At 38.6% G+C, this 21493-nt stretch overlaps 4 protein-coding genes across 6 annotated transcripts in view; 1 reads left to right on the forward strand and 3 right to left on the reverse strand.

The window, feature by feature from the left end:
* Positions 1-21493, forward strand: part of rpl24 (ribosomal protein L24) — a 77688-nt gene that overhangs the window by 33780 nt on the left and 22415 nt on the right. The window lies entirely within an intron of this gene.
* On the reverse strand, positions 802-9857 carry gpr161b (G protein-coupled receptor 161b). The gene is made up of 6 exons (XM_067515265.1): positions 9380-9857; positions 7650-8037; positions 5760-6481; positions 5306-5413; positions 3493-3618; positions 802-3144 (listed from the first exon to the last, which is right to left on the reverse strand). Exons 1-6 carry the CDS (start codon positions 9441-9443, stop codon positions 2873-2875), a joined length of 1680 nt encoding a protein of 559 aa, XP_067371366.1. The 5' UTR covers positions 9444-9857; the 3' UTR covers positions 802-2872.
* LOC137132569 (ornithine transcarbamylase, mitochondrial-like) lies at positions 10447-14269 on the reverse strand. The gene is made up of 10 exons (XM_067515269.1): positions 14042-14269; positions 13823-13955; positions 13661-13742; positions 13292-13379; positions 12988-13141; positions 12792-12914; positions 12593-12646; positions 12371-12520; positions 11661-11798; positions 10447-11551 (listed from the first exon to the last, which is right to left on the reverse strand). The coding sequence occupies exons 1-10, from the start codon at positions 14119-14121 to the stop codon at positions 11492-11494; spliced, it is 1062 nt and encodes a 353-aa protein (XP_067371370.1). The 5' UTR covers positions 14122-14269; the 3' UTR covers positions 10447-11491.
* On the reverse strand, positions 15679-19185 carry LOC137132568 (ornithine transcarbamylase, mitochondrial-like). 3 transcript variants are annotated; one of them, XM_067515267.1, is made up of 10 exons: positions 18934-19185; positions 18714-18846; positions 18546-18609; positions 18323-18410; positions 17875-18028; positions 17679-17801; positions 17470-17523; positions 17231-17386; positions 16419-16556; positions 15679-16321 (listed from the first exon to the last, which is right to left on the reverse strand). In XM_067515267.1, the coding sequence occupies exons 1-10, from the start codon at positions 19011-19013 to the stop codon at positions 16262-16264; spliced, it is 1050 nt and encodes a 349-aa protein (XP_067371368.1). In that variant the 5' UTR covers positions 19014-19185; the 3' UTR covers positions 15679-16261. The 3 variants fall into 3 exon arrangements, with proteins under 3 accessions (XP_067371368.1, XP_067371369.1, XP_067371367.1); XM_067515268.1 differs by having other exon boundaries at positions 17231-17293; positions 18546-18627; positions 18934-19152; XM_067515266.1 differs by having other exon boundaries at positions 18546-18627; positions 18934-19149.

The following is a 21493-nucleotide window of genomic DNA, read 5'->3' on the forward strand; positions in this document are numbered from 1 at the left end:
TCTGCACTTGGCAACTGTGCAAACTATTTACCTGGAATAAATTAAGAAATAAACTACTTTGCACAATAATTCCTAACGGTGAACTGTAGAATATCCATTAGACTGCTTGCATCTGTCTGAAAACATTAAAGGTCACATTCACATTAATAAATGCAAGCAATAGAATAATTCGGTTCATGTTGTACAAGTTGTCCAGGAGATTTGTTGCCAGAGTTGCTTTTTTTTCCAACCACACTTAATGGAATATATTCTTCATCCATATGGTTACAACACAAGGCTTACAAATAGTTAAATGCACTCCTACAACACTCAATATAACCTCAAAAAACAGAAATTTTCTTTGTTGCTCCACGTCTTTTTTTTCAAATTCTAGTGCCTACATTACCCACAATGCAACTTGAAGTTGGATGCTATAGCGGGAGGTTGCAGGCAGAGATGGCAAGCAAGCTAGAGGTAAATTCAGTTCTAACCACACTTGTAATTTTTCAGACTAGACAGATGGCTACTCAAAGTACATCACTGGAGACAGAACATATTTTTGTACAGCTCCCTTTTTTTTCTTTAAGAAATCCACATCTACAAACTGATGTAAAAATTTATTTGAAAAAGGTGGAATTCATCTTTTAAATAAAAATATGCTCACAGTTGAACAATCTTTGTTTAAAAGATCGCTGGGTATTTACTTTGTTTGCAGAAAACTAAATTGCCATTGTTTAACAAACGTGCTTCAGCTTCATGTCCAAAATCACTGCAGCACATATGAAACATCATTTCATGTATAAAAAACTTTTAATAGAAGAATCTTGATACAAAACTTTAATGCAAATATTTGTATTATTACTGTATAGTAAAAAACAAAAAGGTTACATCAATTCTCAGGTGTATAGCTTTAGTTTACAGAATGCGTACCTGTTCAAACATAATATAAAAATACGAGGTAAGACTGAAGCACTAGAATCGCGCTCAGTCAATTATAAATGTCCTTTGTATAACAGTAAAGGGGAGCGCAGAAGTGTATAAACTGAGGTAAACCACATACCATCAAATCAACGGTTAGGTTAAAGACCCCAGGACAAGACTTGTCCTCTGATTCAAACAGTTTCTATTTCAGTGAATTGACCTTTTTTTTTTTTTTTTCTCAATATCAGCATACAATAATTTCTGACGTGGTCACTTTGCACTGCTCATTATGTGCACATTATGATGAAATGTGGGTCCTTGTTGATGCTTTTTGATTAATAAAACAAATTTGAAATATTCAAAAGTAAGTCTGCAAATGACTTTACGACTGAATTCGGAGTTTATTCAATCACGAGTCTATTAACCTTATGTGATATTCACCATATCTTGGACAGCCAAAACAGTTATAATCACCTATTCTAAAATAAGTGGTTTATACTAAAGGTACACTATAATCACAGCTGCAGCAGATAGTGAAATTTCAGAGCTCCTTGTTTCTGATACACCTGTTGTCACAATTGGTACCTGCTCAGTAATAATTTTCTCAGTCTTCAAGTACCTTAAAATACTAAACATGTTGAGATTCCGTTCATATGGTGAATTTCATAGCCGGGTAATGCTAACAATAATTCACAAACTTTAAAATCCATCTGCTTTTTCTAACTTCTATTTCCTTTTTGTTCCTATGCATTTACACCTACAGCTGATTTTGTAGGGCTGAGATAATTATCAATAATTTACATTTGATGGTACCAGGTTGTCAAACAGGGATTGATACTTTTCTATGACAAGAGGGTAAAATTAATATCTTATAGCTGCAGTATTTAGTTTCACTACAGCTTAACAGCAACATTTTGAATTATTGTACTATTAAAAAGCACAAGTGTTACTAAGAACATTAATGCTGACTCTGGTGGAGTGAATTCCTTATTTACATCTACTTTTCACGCAGTGGTATGTTACAATGTCTTCAGAAAAAAACCTGTTGAAATGACAAATGTCTAAAACATGACTAAAACAGCATGAGTTAGTGTACTGTGCAAATAATTACCAATTATAATAAATGCTGAGATTTATAGGTAAATGCATAGTGATCTACAATCAGTCACAAAATTACAGGGAAGAGAAGAAAAACACATTTTCTTTAAAATCTCTGTTCATTAAACTATAGATCATACTGCCATTATGTTCTAGTCGGTTTGTCAAATATCAACTCACATTTCATTGATGTTGCTAATAAATTGATTTAATCTGGTGTTTAATAAAACTGTATCTGGAAAAACACAAACCTGTCACTAAATGTAATTGAACATTTGTAATCATACAAATAAAAAAAAGAGGTGTGAGGTTTCCCTCACATACTCGTCAAAACTCAAAGAAACACAGCACACCTGAATGTGGACCATTGACATTGGTATGGTCGAAGTACTTGCTTAGTACTTTTACTTTGTTTGTGTTCTCCTGTTGAACGAATACACTTTTCGTAGAGGTTTTAAAATGATCTGCTAACAGTGTTACAAGTCCTTTGGAAACCGGAAATGTCAGTAAATTTATTTCACTCTCCACAGCCCTAACAAGGCACATGTCCTTAGTCATTAAGGACATACAATAATAATGTGGTGGTAAATAAATTACTACAGTCATTTAAAGTGAGTTACAGTAGTTAAGGCTTCCTATTTGATTAAATTATCCATAATTAAAATTAGAAAATATCTTGCAAAGATGCTGATGGTATGCACTTGGTCCAACACAGTGGAATAAAAATTCTGCCTCTTCCTGATTTTTTTTTTCTAATAATTTCAAGTATGGTGTACCCCTGTATAAAGAGACTTCATTAACTGCACCACAGAGCACAATAAGTTCTGAATGGTCATATCTAATCATGTTAGTGTTTAAAGAACAGACCAACTGTTCAGGTCAACTTCTGCTCCTCATCCTGATTCTCTTCATCTCTGTCGTCTTTGACAATTCCTTCATCAATACTCTCCAGTCTCAGTCTCTGGCCGTCCAGGTATCTAGGTCTCGGTGCTGCCCTTGTCGTAAACAAACCCGCTGGTAGAGCCTCCCCAAACAAAGTGAGCTTAGCATCACTCTCAATAGCCTTTGCCAGGCAGGAAGCAAAGATGTCGAGAGATTTGTGTACTTCTGCATGGACTTGGACTGAGGATGCGTTGGTGTTTTCAACTGAGGAAAAATGTATAGTCCAGTTGGTAAGTAACCCTGAAAACTGTATTAGACTTTAATGTCATTCATTGTTTTATTTTATCCAAGCGGCTTCTTCAGAAGTTGCTCGGATAAGTAGCAAAATGTTTCTAACCAACGAAAGGAAGTCCAGTTGACATGATTCAATCTTTGGATTCTGGACTATAGTTTGTCATCTATTAAACAACTGTCACTAAAAACAAATCTTATGCATTGTGGGAAGTTAAGTTTTAGCTTTCTGGCCACAAACCTTTTCCAAACCCTCAGTGTGTATGTATGTAGTGCCATACCTTCTCTTTAATCTTTGTGCAGCAGGGAAATTACAGTTACCTTTGGAATGCTCCACCTGGTCTTCAAAGGTGACTGAGCTTCTCCTCTTCCCAGATGGATTCCCATGGTGCTGTAGGTGGGAGGCGCTGTCTGTGGAGAAGTTATCCAGCAGCATCACATCTGTGCCTGCAAGGGAAACGAACAGCTGGTTAATTAAGAATATTAGTTCATAAAAAGCAGACCCCCCAAACAACTATTAGTTTGTAAATTTCTTATTCATTTTGCCACAATAAGGAAAAAGTAATTAGATCTTATTCCTCCACTGCAGCTCATAAGAAAAGTAAAACAACTAAAGAACGGTGAACTGATGTAGCCTAGTGCAACCAATAAAGTTTCACATAGGTCTCAAATTAACCTGAAAGTGCAGTTTAGATAAAATGAAGGCTGTCGACCATGAGTTGTTTAATCAGACATTTCATTGTGTAACACGACTTGTCTTGCCTACACCATACACAACTGAAAACATGAGCTGTAAAACAGGAATGTGAAGCTGAACGTAACAAAGCGGTGGGAGTATGATGCAATCAACTTCAGACCATCTGCAAGCTTTTCAAAGCTTGATGTTTAAATGTGCCATGAATAAATGAATTCCTTTTTGTAACCATTGTTAAACATTTTTTTTAGTTTTAGGCATTTGCTTATGCACAGCTCTCTCCGCCACAGCATTTCAATTGGGTTGATGTCTGGACTTTGACTAAGCTATTCCAAAACCTTGATTCTTTTGTTTTTAGCCATTCTGATGTAGATATACAGGTCTCCTTCAGATCATTGCCCTGTTACATGACCCAATTTCGAAGTTCACGGTTGACTCAATGGCTGCAATTACCCCTCCAATGCTGTCTTTGACAGTTGGTATGTAGCGTGTCTGCTTAAATGCTGTGTTTGGTTTTTACCAAACATGGCACAAGGCATTAAGGTCAAACAACTCCACTAAGTTTTTTCTTCTGGCAGCCCGTCCTAACAAACAGTACTTGTTTAGTCTTCTTCTAATTGTGCTGTCGTGGACTTTAGCATTTAACATTCTCGGTGAGGCCTGCAGGGTCTGAGATGCCGCTCTTAGGTTTTTTTGCATTGCTGAGCATTGCATGGTCCAACCTTGGGGTGAATGTACTGAGATGTCCACTCCTGGGAAGACTGGCCACTGTTTTGTATGCACTTGTGAATTGTGAACAACAGTGAGACAGACTGTTGACCATGAAGTCCAAATAGTTTGAAAATTGTTTTATAAAACTTTCAAGATTGATGTGCACTACGAGTTGCTACTCTAAGACTATTGCTAATGTCCTTCCTTCTTGGCATTGTGGTAACATACAACTGAATGCTCCAGACCAACAAAATGCCAGAATGTCTGTTTTGATAGGGGTCTGCAGACCTGCTGATGATCAATTAAAAAACAACAACTCATGACTGAAGATGTAAGGGGAATCTTTTTGGCTTTGTCTTTAATAACTAAAAAAGGTACAATCAAAGAAACTTGTATAAGACCATACAACTTCTTGTCTTAGGTTATATTTGCCTTATAATCAGATTTTTTTTAAATTATGTTTTCACACACACACACACACACACACACACACACACACACACACACACACACACACACACACACACACACAAGTAAAAGAGGGGTACTAACTTTTACACATCACTGTATGTGGTGAGTTTACAGTGGAAAGGTACTTAAAATCTAACTGCTAAAACAGCCTGCTGTAATGATACAGTATAGCATATATTAATTAGAAAGTGTATCATACGTGGGATAAAATGAGTGTTTATTCGTAATTTTTTTCTGCTTTGTGTACACAACACTTACATGATTCCTGCGTGAAACTGAACCCCGTGTCTCCTGTGCTGCTCCCAGGGGCCAACAGATGCCCTCCCCCAGCCAGCATGGCTGTCAGGTGTGGGGACATACCCAAGTCTGAAAAACAAAAAAAAAACAACAACTATTGGATTGTTGTGAGTTATTATGGGTTCTTGATTGAAACTGTACTTAGAAATGAAGCTGCGATTTGCTGCAGGACATTCTAAATTTCCATTAATAGTTGATCAGCACTAGGAAATGGCACCATTCTCTCATTTTGCCAATGTAGTGTTAGCATTAAAGCTGCAGGTTGTGGCCATGCTGAAGAGCATGGAAATATAATGTCTGTAGTGTGTACAAGAACAAAGTGAACATTATCTGCCTAATAGTAAAATAAAGAACTATACAGAATGATGGCTGCATTGCATTGACGTTACTTAAGTGGTCACTGCCATTCTCTCACCTGTGATTCTGTTGGAGATGCTGAAGAGTCGGGATGTTCTTTGCCGTGTGGCAAATGACTCTCTGTAGTAACGATCTCCAAAGCACATCCCCAGCAGCTCCTTCCTCACGGTTTTATTCCACAAACCATAGATGAGTGGGTGGCACACAGCACTGCAGAAAGACAGCCATGCCACTAGAGTTTCCAGCCCCTTAGAAACACTCCCCTGCCCCCACAAAGCCTCAGAACACACTACACCAACATACGGCCCCCAGGTCATTAGGAAGGTGCCTATCACCACTAGTATGGTGACAAAGGCCTTGCACTGGCTTCCTGCATACACAAGACTTCGGCGGCTTCCATTAGAAGAAGTCGAGGTGCTTGAGTTTTTTCGTCCACTCCTTTGCACTCCAGCGGAGTCCTCCTGAGCCACAACAACTGTCCCACAGTGGACTTTACGAGCTTTCATGCGAGCGACACGGAAAATTACACCATAACAGGCCAGCATGATAAAGAAGGGTGGAACGATGCACCAGATAACCCAGAAGGCCGTGTAGCTTGGCTCTTTGTGCCAAGATGCGACACATGTCCACTTGAAACAGTCGAATTCAAAGGACGACCAGCCAAACAGAGGAGGCAGGCAGCCCACCAGGGAATGTAACCACACATAAGCAATGGCGACGACTGCCCGATTCCCAGTTATCTTCATGGGGTAGATCATTGGGTAGAGTACTGCATAGTATCTGTGACAAAAGAGGAAAGCAGTGAGGTAACCATTGAGCAGGGAAACGTAACACCTTTCTCAAGGGAACTTTCTGGTCCAAGTAACAGAGCCTGGTCAGATCTGAGTGACTGATCCAGAAACAATGCTGTAATGTCTTTTCCAAAAAGCTGCAAAGAGAGCAGAAAGAGAGGGGTCTGGCAGGAGAACAAACAGGCACTGTAATCATAATTCCCAATGGTGCTAAAGGTAATTATGACTGCAGTAGGACTGTATGCAACAGGAAACATTTATAGTCTTGGAAACTTTGTTTTACAGTTCCCGGTAAGGAACAACAACCTACAGTGAATTAACACCTCGCTCTGTGACTACAAAAATTAAATGGGGTTTTGTAGTCACATAAGCTGTATGGAGTTAGTGTAAATTCTTTCTGAAAAACTGCATAGAAACTTACCCAAATTTTGATCCACAACAGTGAAGTTACAGTCAAAATGTGTTGAAAATTGGCATTCTCAGCAATAACCAGCCTCACACTCACAACTCTTTAAAACAACCACCAACTAGTATGATACCACTGGCCGATGATCAGCTACACTAAAAGTATGGGGGATGATTAACTATTATGCTTCAGGCCACATGAACAAATTGTAGGACATGAAGTGATTGTAGCAGGAATTACCTGCACCTACCCTCAGCTTCATTGAGCATTTTAGCATCCATCAGCCATTGATGGGGGTTTTAAAGCCTGCAATTTCAGTGTTCTGAAATAGCAACAAACCTCTGATAAATGAACAATACACTTCCCATTCCAAACAGCATACAGGCAAAATTTGCAATATGTTACTGAAACTAGTGGAGCATTTAGTAGGTAAATTCTCAGCAGGCACAAGCACAAAAATTATAGCGAATATCAATTTCATCAAGTGGTCCGATACACAACTCATAATGAGTGTTGTTCATTCTCTTTTGGATTTGAAAATGGGTACCTGGTATTCTACCATCACCAAATCAACTAAATGCAGTGAAAATTATACTGTTGTGTTTACTATGCTGTTTCTGAGCAGCCAAATAAAATCAAATTTAATGTAGGTGTAAGGAAAGATTTACACTCACTTTTACAGTTTTGATTATTTTACATGTACAGAAACCAATGAATATTGAAGTAACTATCTTCTTCATCTAGCACTGACCTGTCAATGGCAATAGCTCCAAGGGTGAGCATGCTGGCAGAACTGATGAGGAGGTAAAGCAGGGCAGTAAAGTTGCACCACACCACCCCAAACACCCACTCTCTCTTTGCCGAGCTCACAGCCACAAATGGCAGGACCAGCATGGACAGCAGCAGGTTAGAGAGGGTCAGGCTGAACACAAACTTGTTGCTGGGTGTGAGTAGATAAGGTCTGCGATAAAGGGTAGCCACGACCAAGAGGTTCCCCAGGCAGGCGAGGAGTGTGATGGTCACGATGGAGACTGACTCCAGTGCAGCCAGACCGTCAACATTCCCCACCACGGTGCAGTTCCTACTGGTGTTCATAGTCAGAGATTGGGCCACCGGACAGTTGAAGAACTGGTAGGACACTGTTGAGGAGAAAGACATGGTTAGCAATAAAAACAGATACAATATAGTGCTTCAGAAAAAAGTGTTACCGTGCAGTAATTTCTGCTGTTCCAAACAGCAGTTGGTTTCCATTCATTTTGGTTCAATATGAAAATGAGTTGGCAGACTTTTGCAATGCACGTTCTGCAACTTATTACATTATGTCTGTTATTGATGCACCATTTTTTTTTTAAATCAGTCACAATTTTCCACCCCACCAGGTGTGGCCCTGCCCAGTCCTGTGTCCAGATAAAAATAGGAGTAGGGGCATCCAGTATAAAAACTCAACGTGTGGAACACGTTCTGCTGTGGCAACCCCTGAAGGGAAAAGCTGCAATCTGTTGATCTTTTGATATTGATCTAACATTTTTAATTGATCATTGAACCGCTGTCAAAATTGCTGCCAAATCATTTTCTTTAGGTCATTTCAGCTGTAATGCAGCTGAAGGGCAATTTGATATTAGATGCCTGCAATTAATGAGTTGTTAATGTTGTAACTGTGATAAACATTATGGCAGATTTTTAAGCTCACAAGCACATTTCGACAACCTACTATAAGGCTGTCATAACAAGAACTATGTTTGAAAATGTATTATTTAAAAAACAGTTTATCTTCATCTCACTTCGTCTGTACATATACTGCAATCATTTCAAGGCTTTAAGATATGACAAAATAAACAAGCAAGTTTACTCAAGTACAGTTGACATCTATAACAATTTTAAAGAGTGACATTTTTTACAGTGCTTCCTGTGTTTCTAGTTTGGAATGTATGGAAACATGAAGGGCAATAACTTCATTATAAAAAAACGTGTTATAGCTATCGGCTTTAACGTTCAAATACTCGTGTTTATCTTGTTATGCATTTGTCATTTAAGGATCTGAATACATTTTTGCTGCTTTTACCATTTTCAGGGGCTTTAAGCACAAGATATGTAAGTGAACCATTAGTTTTACATTTAAAAAACAAATCATCAACCTTTGTGACCAGGGTAAAGCAGTAAAACGGTCAAAAATGGAAACCAGGCATCTTACAGTAGCCTGGTTAGTGGTTTTACAGGAGAAGAGCTCATGTCCATGGCGTTAGTTCATAAAAGTCTGTTTTGGGCGAAGATGCTTCATGTACGGCTCAGCAGGAACTAAAGTAAACTTTGTAAAATCCTGAAGAGGTTGCAACACGGGCTGCCGCTACACACAGCTGTTAGCTTGACTTAAAGTTACTGTTGGAACTTTAAGCTTAGCTAACAACTACCGTTAGTTAGCCTCGGTTAGCTAAAACTTTCTCACATTGTCCCCTCGAAACACAGCCACATATCCCGGTTTACCTGCTTTGGCGCGGCGGTAGGGCTCCACATTTTCTCCTCTGCAACGCCAAAACCTCCATTTCATTAGTCTGTTTTCAGACCCCGGAATGGAGAGATGAGCCTGGAGAATCGCCGGAATAGCCTCGACATTGTAGAGTTTGGTAATGTTTGAGCAGAAACGGCCAGCTGCGGCTGCAATGGCGTCTTCCTCCCACCTCCTTCAGACTGTGGGTGGTCGTCGAGGAAAGCTGCCTGCATATCGGCGTTGTGGCTGTGCAGCTTAACGAGGTGCCTCATGCAATGGGTTCGCTTTTTAATCATCAGAACACTGCCGCTGGTAAAAATGTCAGAGAACACTTTAATTATCCGACATGTAGTGTAGGCGTTTCCACTTTTGATTACACAAACCATGCATACGTGTGCATGTATATACCTGTAATAAAAGCCTGGCAGTGTTTGTGAATGAAATACGTATCATCAGGTCATCGGCCTGGACCACCCACTGAGATCAAGGCTTCCCGCAAAAACTCGTCATCGTCCAATATCCAATGAGAAATCAGGAACATTACTGGTTCCGGCCACATGATGGCCCACGCTGCCTGAATGTTACAACCATTAATCATGGATTTTCCACAACACCACTATTACTGTTAAAATTGGTGTATGAATATTTTGTTTGCCCGAGAGCTCAGTAACACGCACATTAGCATTATGCATTCTTTTGTTTTCATTTTGTTTTCTCGCTTTGCAACACGTTTATCCAACATATGGAATTGATTTGTTTGTGTTTGCCAATTTTGCATGCGTTTTCAGAAATGTGTGGCTCTGAGGGACCACTAAATAGGAAAATAACCATCACAATCCCAAACTCTGTATTTTACTGTATGCAAAGTAGTGGCCATTAAAGGCCAAATATGTTTTGTTGCATTTTGAAGTTGAAAAAGTAAATACCAATCTTGTCATTTGTTGGTACGTTGCGTTCTCATTTTCAGTGCTTCGTCTAAATCTCATTTACCTGAGACCAAAATGAAAGTGCTTGTTTTGCCTGAAAAGCTAAAGTTTTTAATATAACAAAAATACATTGATGATAACATTTGTTCTTCCATTTATTCTTTAACAAAACAATTGTATACTCAATTAGCACATGTAATGTACTTTATATTATATATAATATACAGTATAATATAGTACTACCAGTGAGTGCACGTTTGTATCCAATTACACCTTCTCCCAAAACCATCACTGTGGTTTTACCATGGATACTTTAGACTGAAATTATGAATAGTATGTACGTAAGTTTATTTTAACACTTCTGCACCAAGATCCTGAGTGAAACCACACAGAGCTCAGACGTATCACAAATGTTCAGACTATGTGCATTTATCACGTTTTTCCATAGCTGTTTTTGTCCATTTTTTGGCCTTACACTAAGAATAGGTACCATTACTGAAATGCAATGTTTGTTTGTTTTTTTTTTACATAGCTTTATTTTGTATCATGTTGTTAGATAGGAAACAGACCAATGGTATCCTGACACTGCACATCGATTACATGTTCTCCACACTGCTGTTGCGATTACTTTTGGCAAGCTAATGTCTGTTGTGCAAAACACGATATTGATTCAATAATGCAAAACTGTATATGCTATCTAAGCTCTAAACCTGAAAGATGTTTTATCTGTTCACACTGGTTAATTCACTACGCACAGTCTCATTGCATTTTAAACTGTATACAAACATGTATAATTGTAGTTATACTGTAGGTATAAAAGGGTTCAGCTTGTGTTGATTTGTCCTTCAATTTTCTGATGTCATTTTGATACCAAGACTACGTTTTGCAGCTTGAAGAATCTGTAATCTTTTCCTTATCAGTACCAATAACAAAGACAGATACTGTAAACCTAATGCTCGCCGCATCCGTTGGTCGTTATCCCTATAAAAGTAGAATGTAATCTTCTATCTTAACACTCCTACTGAGAAATGAGACAAGGCTAACAATGCCATCTATGCTCTATTCCTGAGATTAAATTAACCAATATAAACATAGCCTACTTTGAGGTAATTCATCTAGTTTTGTAGACCTAACGTCATACATCATGACAACACAAATAAAATTCCACTTTAAGACCTGAGATTAAAACTCCATCAAGGGAATCTTTGGATTGTAGTCAGTCAGAAGGGAAACCATCAGACCCTGAAAGAAATAAAAACAAAAAAGCAACTCACTGATTGTTGATTCAAAACTCAAAGAAAAATAACAGCATCAAATAAATCAGCGCATCATGTCCCATGAGGTAACGCACCATGATTGTCCACTTCCTATTTTCTGCCTCTGGAAAGACGAGTGAGCGGGAGGAGTAGAATACCTGGTCATCCACCTCCTCCATTTTACGTGGGAGACAGTGCAGAAATGTCCAGTCTGGTTTGGCCACACTTCCTGTCTGTAGTGGACCAGAGTCAAGGCAGATTCAAATTAAAGCGTTTGTGTTTTTAAAAAAAATGGCATAGTGAAGGAAGAAAAGACCCCATGCACAATCACGGCATACAATCCACTTAATAATTTCAAAATCATATAAAATTAATATAAAAAACAAACAAACAAAAAAAAGTTATTCAAATGTGCATTTAGTTTTATTTTAAACTTGATTCCTTATTTAGATGCTGAAATGTAGTCTGTAATTAGTGTTAAACTTGTTTACAATACATGCTGTATCCAGAAAGTTAAAATGCTACTTCTTTACTAAAGCTATGTTTATAACCAGTGAAATAGCTAGTCAGACAGATGCAAAAGTATTATTTGCTACTGAACTGACTTATATACTCTCAGTGACTGTGCAGCTGTCAAAGGGGATCAATTTCGGTAAAACTAAAAACAACTGCTAGTTTCTGAATAAGCTACTGGAATGTTGGTGGTGTGGCCACTACTTACTTCTTAGGCAGACTGGGATCTTAAAATAATAGTGGAAAGGTTAAATTATGCTTTTATTAATACTAAAATATGGTTATTCTTTACCTTCAAAGTAATCTGGTAACCATGAAAGTCTTTGAGCCTCTTTTTCTTCTCATCCTCCTGCCCCATGCTAACCCAGGTGTCAGTGACCAAAACATTGCTGTCACGGGCTGCCTCCATCGGGTCAGAGGTCAGAAACAGCAGTGTCCCATGCTGAGAGCAAATGCAGTCTTATAAAATTATTTGACCACAAGTTTACGATGACATCATTTGACAAGACCATACCTGTTTAGAGAGTCTTTGTGCCTCTTCAATAACACTCTTCTCTGGCTCATACCCCTGATTTATATAACAAAAATATGTCCTCTCACAAGAAGCAATAGTGGAGATGATATCCAAAAAATAAAACATGCATTTGCAAACTATTAAACTATGAACAATGGGAAACATGCATTAAAATATGGGAGTGCATCATCATGTAAACCTTTGGTGTGGCAATCTTCAGATGGACTCCCAATTTGGCAGCAGCCATCATGAAGGAGTGCAGGACATTGTTCCCATCCCCAATCCAACTCACTGTTAGTCCACTAAGAGATCCATAATGCTCCTACAAGACAGGAAACACTGCATTCGTATGCTTTGCTGGGTAAGAGTTGAAATAAATTGAAGAGATGAGGTACCTGTAAGGTGAGGAAGTCAGCCAGAATTTGGATTGGGTGGTAGCGGTCAGAGAGACCATTAATGATGGGGATGGAGGCCTCCTTATCCAGCTCCTCCAGTGTGGAGTGGCTGTACACTCTAGCCAAAACAATATCACAGAGTCCGGAGAGAACCCTGTGATGGATGTTGAAAGATTAACAAGCCCACACAAACCGAGCATTTGAAATACTTGATCTAGCGGGACCCAGTAATTCCATTACATTTTGTTTTATTGTATTGCAACTGCATACACAGCAAATATTATACTTAAATTGCATGACCCACCAAGCTGTGTCTTTAAAGTTCTCGTTCACTCCCATGTGAATGTCTTGAGTTGTGAGGAAACAGGGGTGTCCCCCAAGCAAAGCAAAACCTGGAACATTATAGTACTGGGTGAATGTATGAATCTTTAAAGCAAACAAACACACAGAAACTTGTAGGTGTCAAGGGAAAAAAGAGCAGACGAAAGAGCTGTTTAGGGGCCAAGTGTTTTGTTGCACGGACTCACTGAAAGTCACTTGTCAGCAGTTCTTTTGCATCCATGGATTTACTCCATTGAAAACACAAATGAGTCCAGCCCAGTATTAAAAGTTATTTATGTTAGATGGATGTTAGATTAGATAAACCACAAAGTACAGTTAAATCACAAAACACCTGTTTCTGTGGACATTCTTGTTCTGGTGCTCCTCTTCTCAAATATCATAGCGATTGACTTCCCCTGAAGTAGAGGAAGATGCTAAAAAAATAAATCACAGTTAGCTACTGGCACTGCACGGGAAAAAAAAAAAACCTCATAAACCTCAGAAAGTCATTTACCTCTTTTTCATGTTTAATCCTATGTTTGAGATCCGCCGAAACCCACAGGATCCTCTTGATTTCATCTGAACTGAAATCTTTCAGTGTGAGACAACTGCGACCCTTCACTGAACTAAGGGAAGCAGCTCCAACGCTAAAAAGACAACAGACGATCGGGCAATAATATATTACGCAACGCTGCTGACAAACTCGACTATCAAGATACAAAACGCTTCTTACCTGAAACCTCGTGTCGAACAGCTGTGCAAAGTTTTTAAAAAACTGAAAACTGGGCTGTTTGCAATTAAAAGTTTAGACATTGTAACGCAAAGTAAAAATGCAACGTTGCTTGAATATTTCAGCAGCAGCAGTTTTTATTCAACGATTGCCCCAAACGCTTTTGTGTTTTTTTTTAAACACACGCAGCAAGAGCAGCAGCGTGGCGACAGCCCTGACCTAGTGAGGTGTGGCTTCATTCCGTAACATACCAACAGAGAGATCCTAACCAGTTTTATTTAACATCTAAAATGGAATTAAAACTAAGCGTAATATTTTTATAATAGGCGTATTTAGTTGTTTGGTTTTTTTAAATTGTAATGCATCACCATAACAAGCTGCATTCCGTGGTAAGTTTTCCCACAGCTAGAAACGCACTTGTGTTTCTAGATAATTAAAAAAAAACTTTCACAATTTTGAATTTAAATCTTAATTACAATTGTATTGTAAATGTTTTGTTTTTAGGTTAGAGTTTTGTCGCGCCAAAGTAGCCGCAACGCCACTAAATACCAAGTTTGTACAGCCATCTCTCGACTATGTCAAAACTACAGAATGGTGGTTCTGTGTTGTAACCCTAGCTTTGATGACTATGTTGCGTAGCCCTCTGGCTGTAGCATAATGAACCAATACCCGAGAGCGAAGCACCGACCAAAGCAGCATAGTCCACGCCCACCGGCGAGTGGGCCAAAAAGATGCTACTTTATCTCTCTCTCATGGTGCGTTCAATTATGTCTGCAGTCGCAACAGATCCTTGCATAATGAATCAAATGCTACAGCAGGATGTGGGTCCGAAAACCCCTGCTTCACAGCTGGACTGGCCTGAACTAAGTCAAGCTAACAATCACCAGGATAAACCCTCCGGGAGGTTGGCAGCACTAAACCAGTGAGGGAAGGGCCTCTAGAGGCTGGGCTCCAGAAGCGCAGGTCTGAAAAATAGCCTCACTCAGCCAGTGGGCCAGGCACTGAGCAGAAAGAGGGATGCAGAGCCCTACTTGTAGTGCACAAAAGGTTGGAAAACAGCCAGATTGAGAGACACTCTGGGAGACTGAAAGGGCAGAGCGGTAACTCCACGTTTTAACAGGGGTTAGCTGATTATAGATTTGTCTGCTAAACTATCATGGAATGAGGAGACGATGGCAGCATGCATTTTCACCATGGTGAAGGATAAGCCTGTCCACAAGGGACTATAGAGAAAAGACAGAACCTGAGGAAGAGGGCATGAAGGGACAGAGGTTGATGGGAGAATCCATCCACATCTAGGTGGAAAATGTGGAGACCTGTGGTTCTCCAAAGGGGGCACTGGTTGTTGCCTCTGGCTGCATAGAGGTCCACTTTGGCTCTGCGAAACTTGCTCCAAATTTCTTGGACCAGTTCTGTGTGCAGCACCCGTTCTCTGAGGGGTTGTTGAGATTTGAAAGTTGAATTTTTTTTTAAATTTACTTTCACATATCGTCTCAACTTTTGAATTGGAGTTGTACTTTACATATATTACTACCAGTAAGAGAATTTGTTTGCATATAGTTATTAAACCCTCTCATAATGACACCACTGTAATTTTACAGTTACAAAACTTAGATTACATGCAATTTCTCTTTATATAGTTTGTGAACAAATTTCCAAATTTTAATTTAACACTTCTGCATAGACTGAGGAACAACACACAAAAGCTCAGCGGTTTTAACAAATTTGAGAGCACAAAGATTTCTACAGCCTAGCATTAAAACATGACAAATGTTTACCAATGTGTGGGGGCAAGTCATTCAATAACAATGTTCCTCAATAACTTATTTTTTTTAGCCTTTAAAAATTGTAGCCATTTTACATTACATGCATGCAATGTTTTCACATCTTCTTTACCATCAACAATCACAACATGTAAACAGACCCAATGCATCCTGGCACTGCACATTGATTACATGTGGTCCACACTGCTGTTGTGGTTTATCTTTGACAAGCTAATTTCTGTTGTCCACAAGATTTTGATTCAATAATGTAAAACTGTATTTGTATATGCCATCTCTGCTCTAAACCTAAAAGTGAATTCACCAATGTAAACATTCCTACTTTGAGATTGTCCACCTAGTATTGTGAATGTAATGTAATTAAGTATATCTGAGTCACTTCCAATTGGAGATGTCCCTGTCATACATTATAACAAATAAAACTCCACCTTCAGCCACAAGATTAAAACTTTATCATGGGAATCTTTGGATCGTAGTCTGTCAGAAGAGAAACCATCAGACCCTGAAAGAAACAAAAACAGATTAGTTTCCAATTAACCTCAGGGAAAACTGACCGTATCAAAATAGATCTACACATCGTGACCCATCAGGTAACATACCATGATTGTCCACTTTCTATTTGCTGCCTCTGGGAAGATGAGCGAGCGGGAGGAGTAGAATACCTGGTCATCCACCTCCTCCATTTTACGTGGGAGACAGTGTAGGAAAATCCAGTCTGGTTTGGCCACACTTCCTGTCTGTAGTGGAAGATAGTCAAGGCAGATTTAAACAAGGGCACAGATTTAAATGGTGGCATAACAGAAAGAAAAGACCATGTACAATCATTTAGTGTGAAGACCATTTTATGCAAAAGCATTAGGCGAATGTAGCTCAGTTGTTAAGGCAGTTGTCCAGACTCCAGGAGCAACTAACAATACATTTACAAAACTAAATATCTGTCACTTTTTGTGTTCCCAGATCTGTTTTAGATAACCATCATAGCAATGTTTCCAGGAGGACACTAAAAAGTGACGGAAGTCTAGATGTGCAAATATATTTTTAGTCGCTCCTGGAGCCATTTCCGTTATGTTGTGGCTTTTTGCAGAACATTTCTTAATGCGGCTCCTATGTTGTCAAATTGATTAAGTTGTTTTTGTATATTTGCTTGTGTTTTGACCATTTGCATTCATTTTCTCAAGTGCTTTGAGCTTTCAGGGTGACCCTAGTTTTTTTCTGAACTGACCTTTCTGCTGTCACTGACAATCAAAACGAATCAATTTGGGAACAGCTACACATAGCTGCTAGTTTTTCAAGAAGCTACTGGAACGTTGGTGGTGTGGACACTACTCATTTCTTAGCCAGACTGAGATCTTAAGATAGTAGAAATGTTCAATTCTGCTTTTAATAATTGTAGAAAAGGGTTATGCTTTACCTGCATAGTAATCTGGAAACCTTCAAAGTCCTTGAGCCTCTTTTTCTTGTCCTCCTCCTCCTCCTTTTCAAAGTCAACCCATGTGTCAGTGACCAAAACATTGCTGTCACAGGCCGCCTCCATCGGGTCAGAAGTCAGAACAAACTGAGTCCCATGCTAAAACCAAATGCAACCTATTGAAATGATAAGTTTTTTGTCCACAAGTTTATAATAATAGTTACACCTGACAAAAACCTCACCTGTTTAGAGAGTCTTTGTGCCTCTTCAATAACACTCTTCTCTGGCTCATACCCCTGATTTATATAACAAAAATGTGTCATCTCATAAGCAGCAATAGTGGAGACGATATTCAAAAAACAACATGCAGCCATTATCTGCAAACTATTAAACAACAATATGAACAAGTAGAAACATGTATTAAAATATGGGAGTACACCATCATGTAAACCTTTGGTGTAGCAATCTTCATGTGAACTCCCAGTTTGGCAGCAGCCATCAGGAAGGAGTGGGAAACCATGTTCCCCTTTCCAATCCAACTCACTGTTAGTCCACTAAGAGATCCATAATGCTCCTACAAGACAGGAAACACTGCATTCGTATGCTTTGCTGGGTAGGAGTTGTAATAAATTGAAGAGATGAGGTACCTGTACGGTGAGGAAGTCAGCCAGAATTTGGATTGGGTGGTAGCGGTCAGAGAGACCATTAATGATGGGGATGGAGGCCTCCTTATCCAGCTCCTCCAGTGTGGAGTGGCTGTACACTCGAGCCAAGATAATATCACAGAGCCCTGAGAGAACCCTGTGATGGGTGTTGAAAGATTAGCAAGCCCACACAAACCAAGCGATGTGGTTCAAATACTGATTCAGGTGGAAAAAAATCTGGTAGGAAAACTCAGTCCTTTTGCTTTAGTAATCAACAGAAAAGGTAATATACCAGGAAGCCAATACCAGTTAACCTCACTGGTATGATGATAGTAGAAGAAGAGTTATGCTGAGAAATTCTAGACCTATTCAGATTTTAAATTGTATAAGAGTCATATATTCATATAACATTCATATACAACAAATATTATGCTTAAATTGCATGACTCACCGAGCTGAGTCTTTGTAATTCTCATTCACTCCCATGTGAATGTCTTGAGTCGTAAGGAAACAGGGGTGTCCCCCAAGCAAAGCAAAACCTGAAACATTACAGCATGGGATGAATGTATGAATATTTAAAGCAAACAAATACACATCATTTAGGTGTCGAGAGAAAAAAAAAAAAGCGCAACACTACATTTTACATCTAGTACAAGGAGTACAGGAACTAACACCTGTTTCTGTGGACATTCTTGTTCTGGTGCTCCTCTTCTCAAATATCATAGCGATTGACTTTCCCTGAAGAAGAGGAAGATACTAAAATAGAAATCAAAGTTAGCTACTGGCAATAACCCGCACAGAGGGTCAGGATACCTAATTACAAATTACAGAAAGTCATCTACCTCTTTTTCATGTTTAATCCTATGTTTGAGATCCGCCGACACCCACAGGATTCTCTTGATTTCATCTGAACTGAAATCTTTCAGTGTGAGACAACTGCGACCCTTCACTGAACTAAGGGAAGCAGCTCCAACGCTGAGAAAGGCAACAGACGATCGGGCAATAATATGTTACACAACGCTGCTGACAAACTCCACTATCAAGACACAAAAAGTTTCTTACCTGAAACGTCGTGTCGAACAGCTGTGCAAAGTTTTTAAAAAAGTTAAAACTGGGCTGTTTGCAATTAAAAGTTTGGACATTGTAGCACAAAATGCAAATCCAATTCAATTTGGTGTAAAGTTTTAATCACAGAGGAAGCCGCTTCTATTCACTGCCTGTCTCTAAAACGTGCATTCATAACGTTTAGCGTGACCCTTTTCTCTTTTTATAGCAGCAGCTTGGTGGCCAAGCTGACGTCACCACAGTAACACATCCACTTGACTTTTTTGTTTGACAAATAAAATTGGATTACAACAAACTCATTATTCATTTTATAATAAAAACTATTTATGTCCATTTCAAAACATCATCTTAAAATTTGAAATGTCAGTAGGTCAAAGTATACTGAAACAACCGTAAGTCCTGTCGCTATGAGAGTTACATTTTCTGAAAGAGCACAAAAATACCTATGCTTTAATGTATAATTTGTTGAGGAAAGATGAAAGTTGACAGATGAAAAAAATAATAAAAATTTAAGGTGGACGTTTGTGTATGTGATGTCGCCCACTCTAGCTGGGCCAACAGCAATCTGCTAATGCGTGTTCTAAACACACTAATGGAGAATTTGAAAATACACCAAAAAGTGTCTCAAAATAAAACTGCGATTATTCAAACACCATAATATATATCAAAAAGCAAAATAAAAGGCTGATAGCTGAAAATCTGAATTATGCCCAGCTAGTTGAAGAGTTTCCATTCCTTTGAATGAGAACAAATTCATGAAAAAAAAAACGAATATTATATATATATATATATATATATATATATATATATATATATACATATGGGATTTGATTGCCAGCAAACCTACCTATGTAAAAGGTGTGTAAAGGCATTTCATTATTCATTATTTTTTTTAACTAATCATTTGATTTATAAAATATCTGAAACACTAAAAAAGCCAAGCTGAAATCTTTCTTTGAAATCACTTTCTGAAGATTTACTCACCTAAATACAGTTTTGAGGGTATTCAATGCAGTAGTTCTGCTTTATGCTACTTTATTCTTCATTGACCTGAATTTCAGAAGAATATTTGCTAGGCACCAAGCAGTTAGGCAAAAAGAAAACTGGATTTTAATTACAAAACCTCATATTATTTGACCTAAGAAATACAAACATTTATTCAAAGAAATAATTATAGTTAATATTTAGGCCTGTTAAAAATGTCAAAAGACTATAACTGTACTTAAACTAACAGTAACTAAAAAAGACATTAACTGCACAACGTGACCTGAACAAAACACAACGAGACACGATGAAACACACATAGTCATTTGGCCAAACCAAAAATAAAAACAAAGGGTAAAAAACACATATAGTTACTACAACTACAAAGACAAACGAACTAAACCTAAATCCTGCTGTGAGAACACTACATTCTTTAACCTGCTCCACCCACTCTGCAATAACACATCAATCAAGATGCTCTCTGCAGGATGCAACACCCTGCCTTAACACGTGTAATAATTGTCTCTGATAGCTTACATGGTCTGGCCAAGGTCCATGCTGTATATGTGTGATTTCTTTCCACCTGTATGTGTTGGTAGAGGATGGGAGGCTGTTCATGTGGGACAGATTGGTTTAGGGGACGAAGGGTATGCAGCAGAACCCAGAGAGCTTAATGTTGTAGAAGCAGTAATGTTTGTGTCCTGCGGGTACCAGCACACAGCATTTGTCACAGGTAAAACACAGTCCCACCATTTTCAATTATTTATTACAATTTCAGATATTATTCGATTATTTATTATTTTTACTGTGGTGAGAATATTGTGTTGGCTTTGTTTTACTGAATGGGGATCTCTACATGTTAGATGAGAGTGCATATGGAAGGCTCGCTGGCCAATCACAGAGTTCCTAAGCGAGCACAAGGCATCCTGGGTCATGTCACCCAGGTGTCCTGTAGGGGGAAGCACACTGTAGCAGTCCCAGTTAGGGTACAGGATTAAAAACTTACATTTCAGAAAGAGACTAGAAAATACTGACAGATACTTATCTGTTTTAAAAATGCAAATATTTCACCTCTAAGGCTATTAACCAACGGTGAAAAAAATCTCAAATAATTTTTCTAAAATTAAGCGACCATAAATTAAAAGTAGCACAAGATGAAAGTACTCAAAGAACAGGTTCCTCAAAACTGTAATTAAAACTTTAGTTACTTCAGTAACTAAATTTACTCAGTTACAGTGCCTCATGGAAGTTTATCTGTATTGTGTGTTCTAATGTGTCTGTTGTTCTATGCAGAGAAGAACACGTAAACATTTGGCACGGGTCAGTACGGTCAGCTAGGCCATGGAACATTTATGTTTAAAGTAGATTTGCCAAAACCACTGGAGCACTTTTCCATCAGCAGTGTCAGGCACATTGCCTTTGGAGAGAACCACACTGCTGTTATAACAAGTGTGTTAACCATCTAGAAACACACCTGTCATCTTGGTTGTGGTTGTTGCAGACACGTATAGGTTAAATAAAATTAAATTCATGAGTGTTTTTTGCTTCCTCAAAGCAGCTGAATGATGTGTTT

The sequence above is a fragment of the Channa argus genome, chromosome 9, assembly GCF_033026475.1.
Source record: "Channa argus isolate prfri chromosome 9, Channa argus male v1.0, whole genome shotgun sequence".
NCBI classification, from domain to species: domain Eukaryota; kingdom Metazoa; phylum Chordata; class Actinopteri; order Anabantiformes; family Channidae; genus Channa; species Channa argus.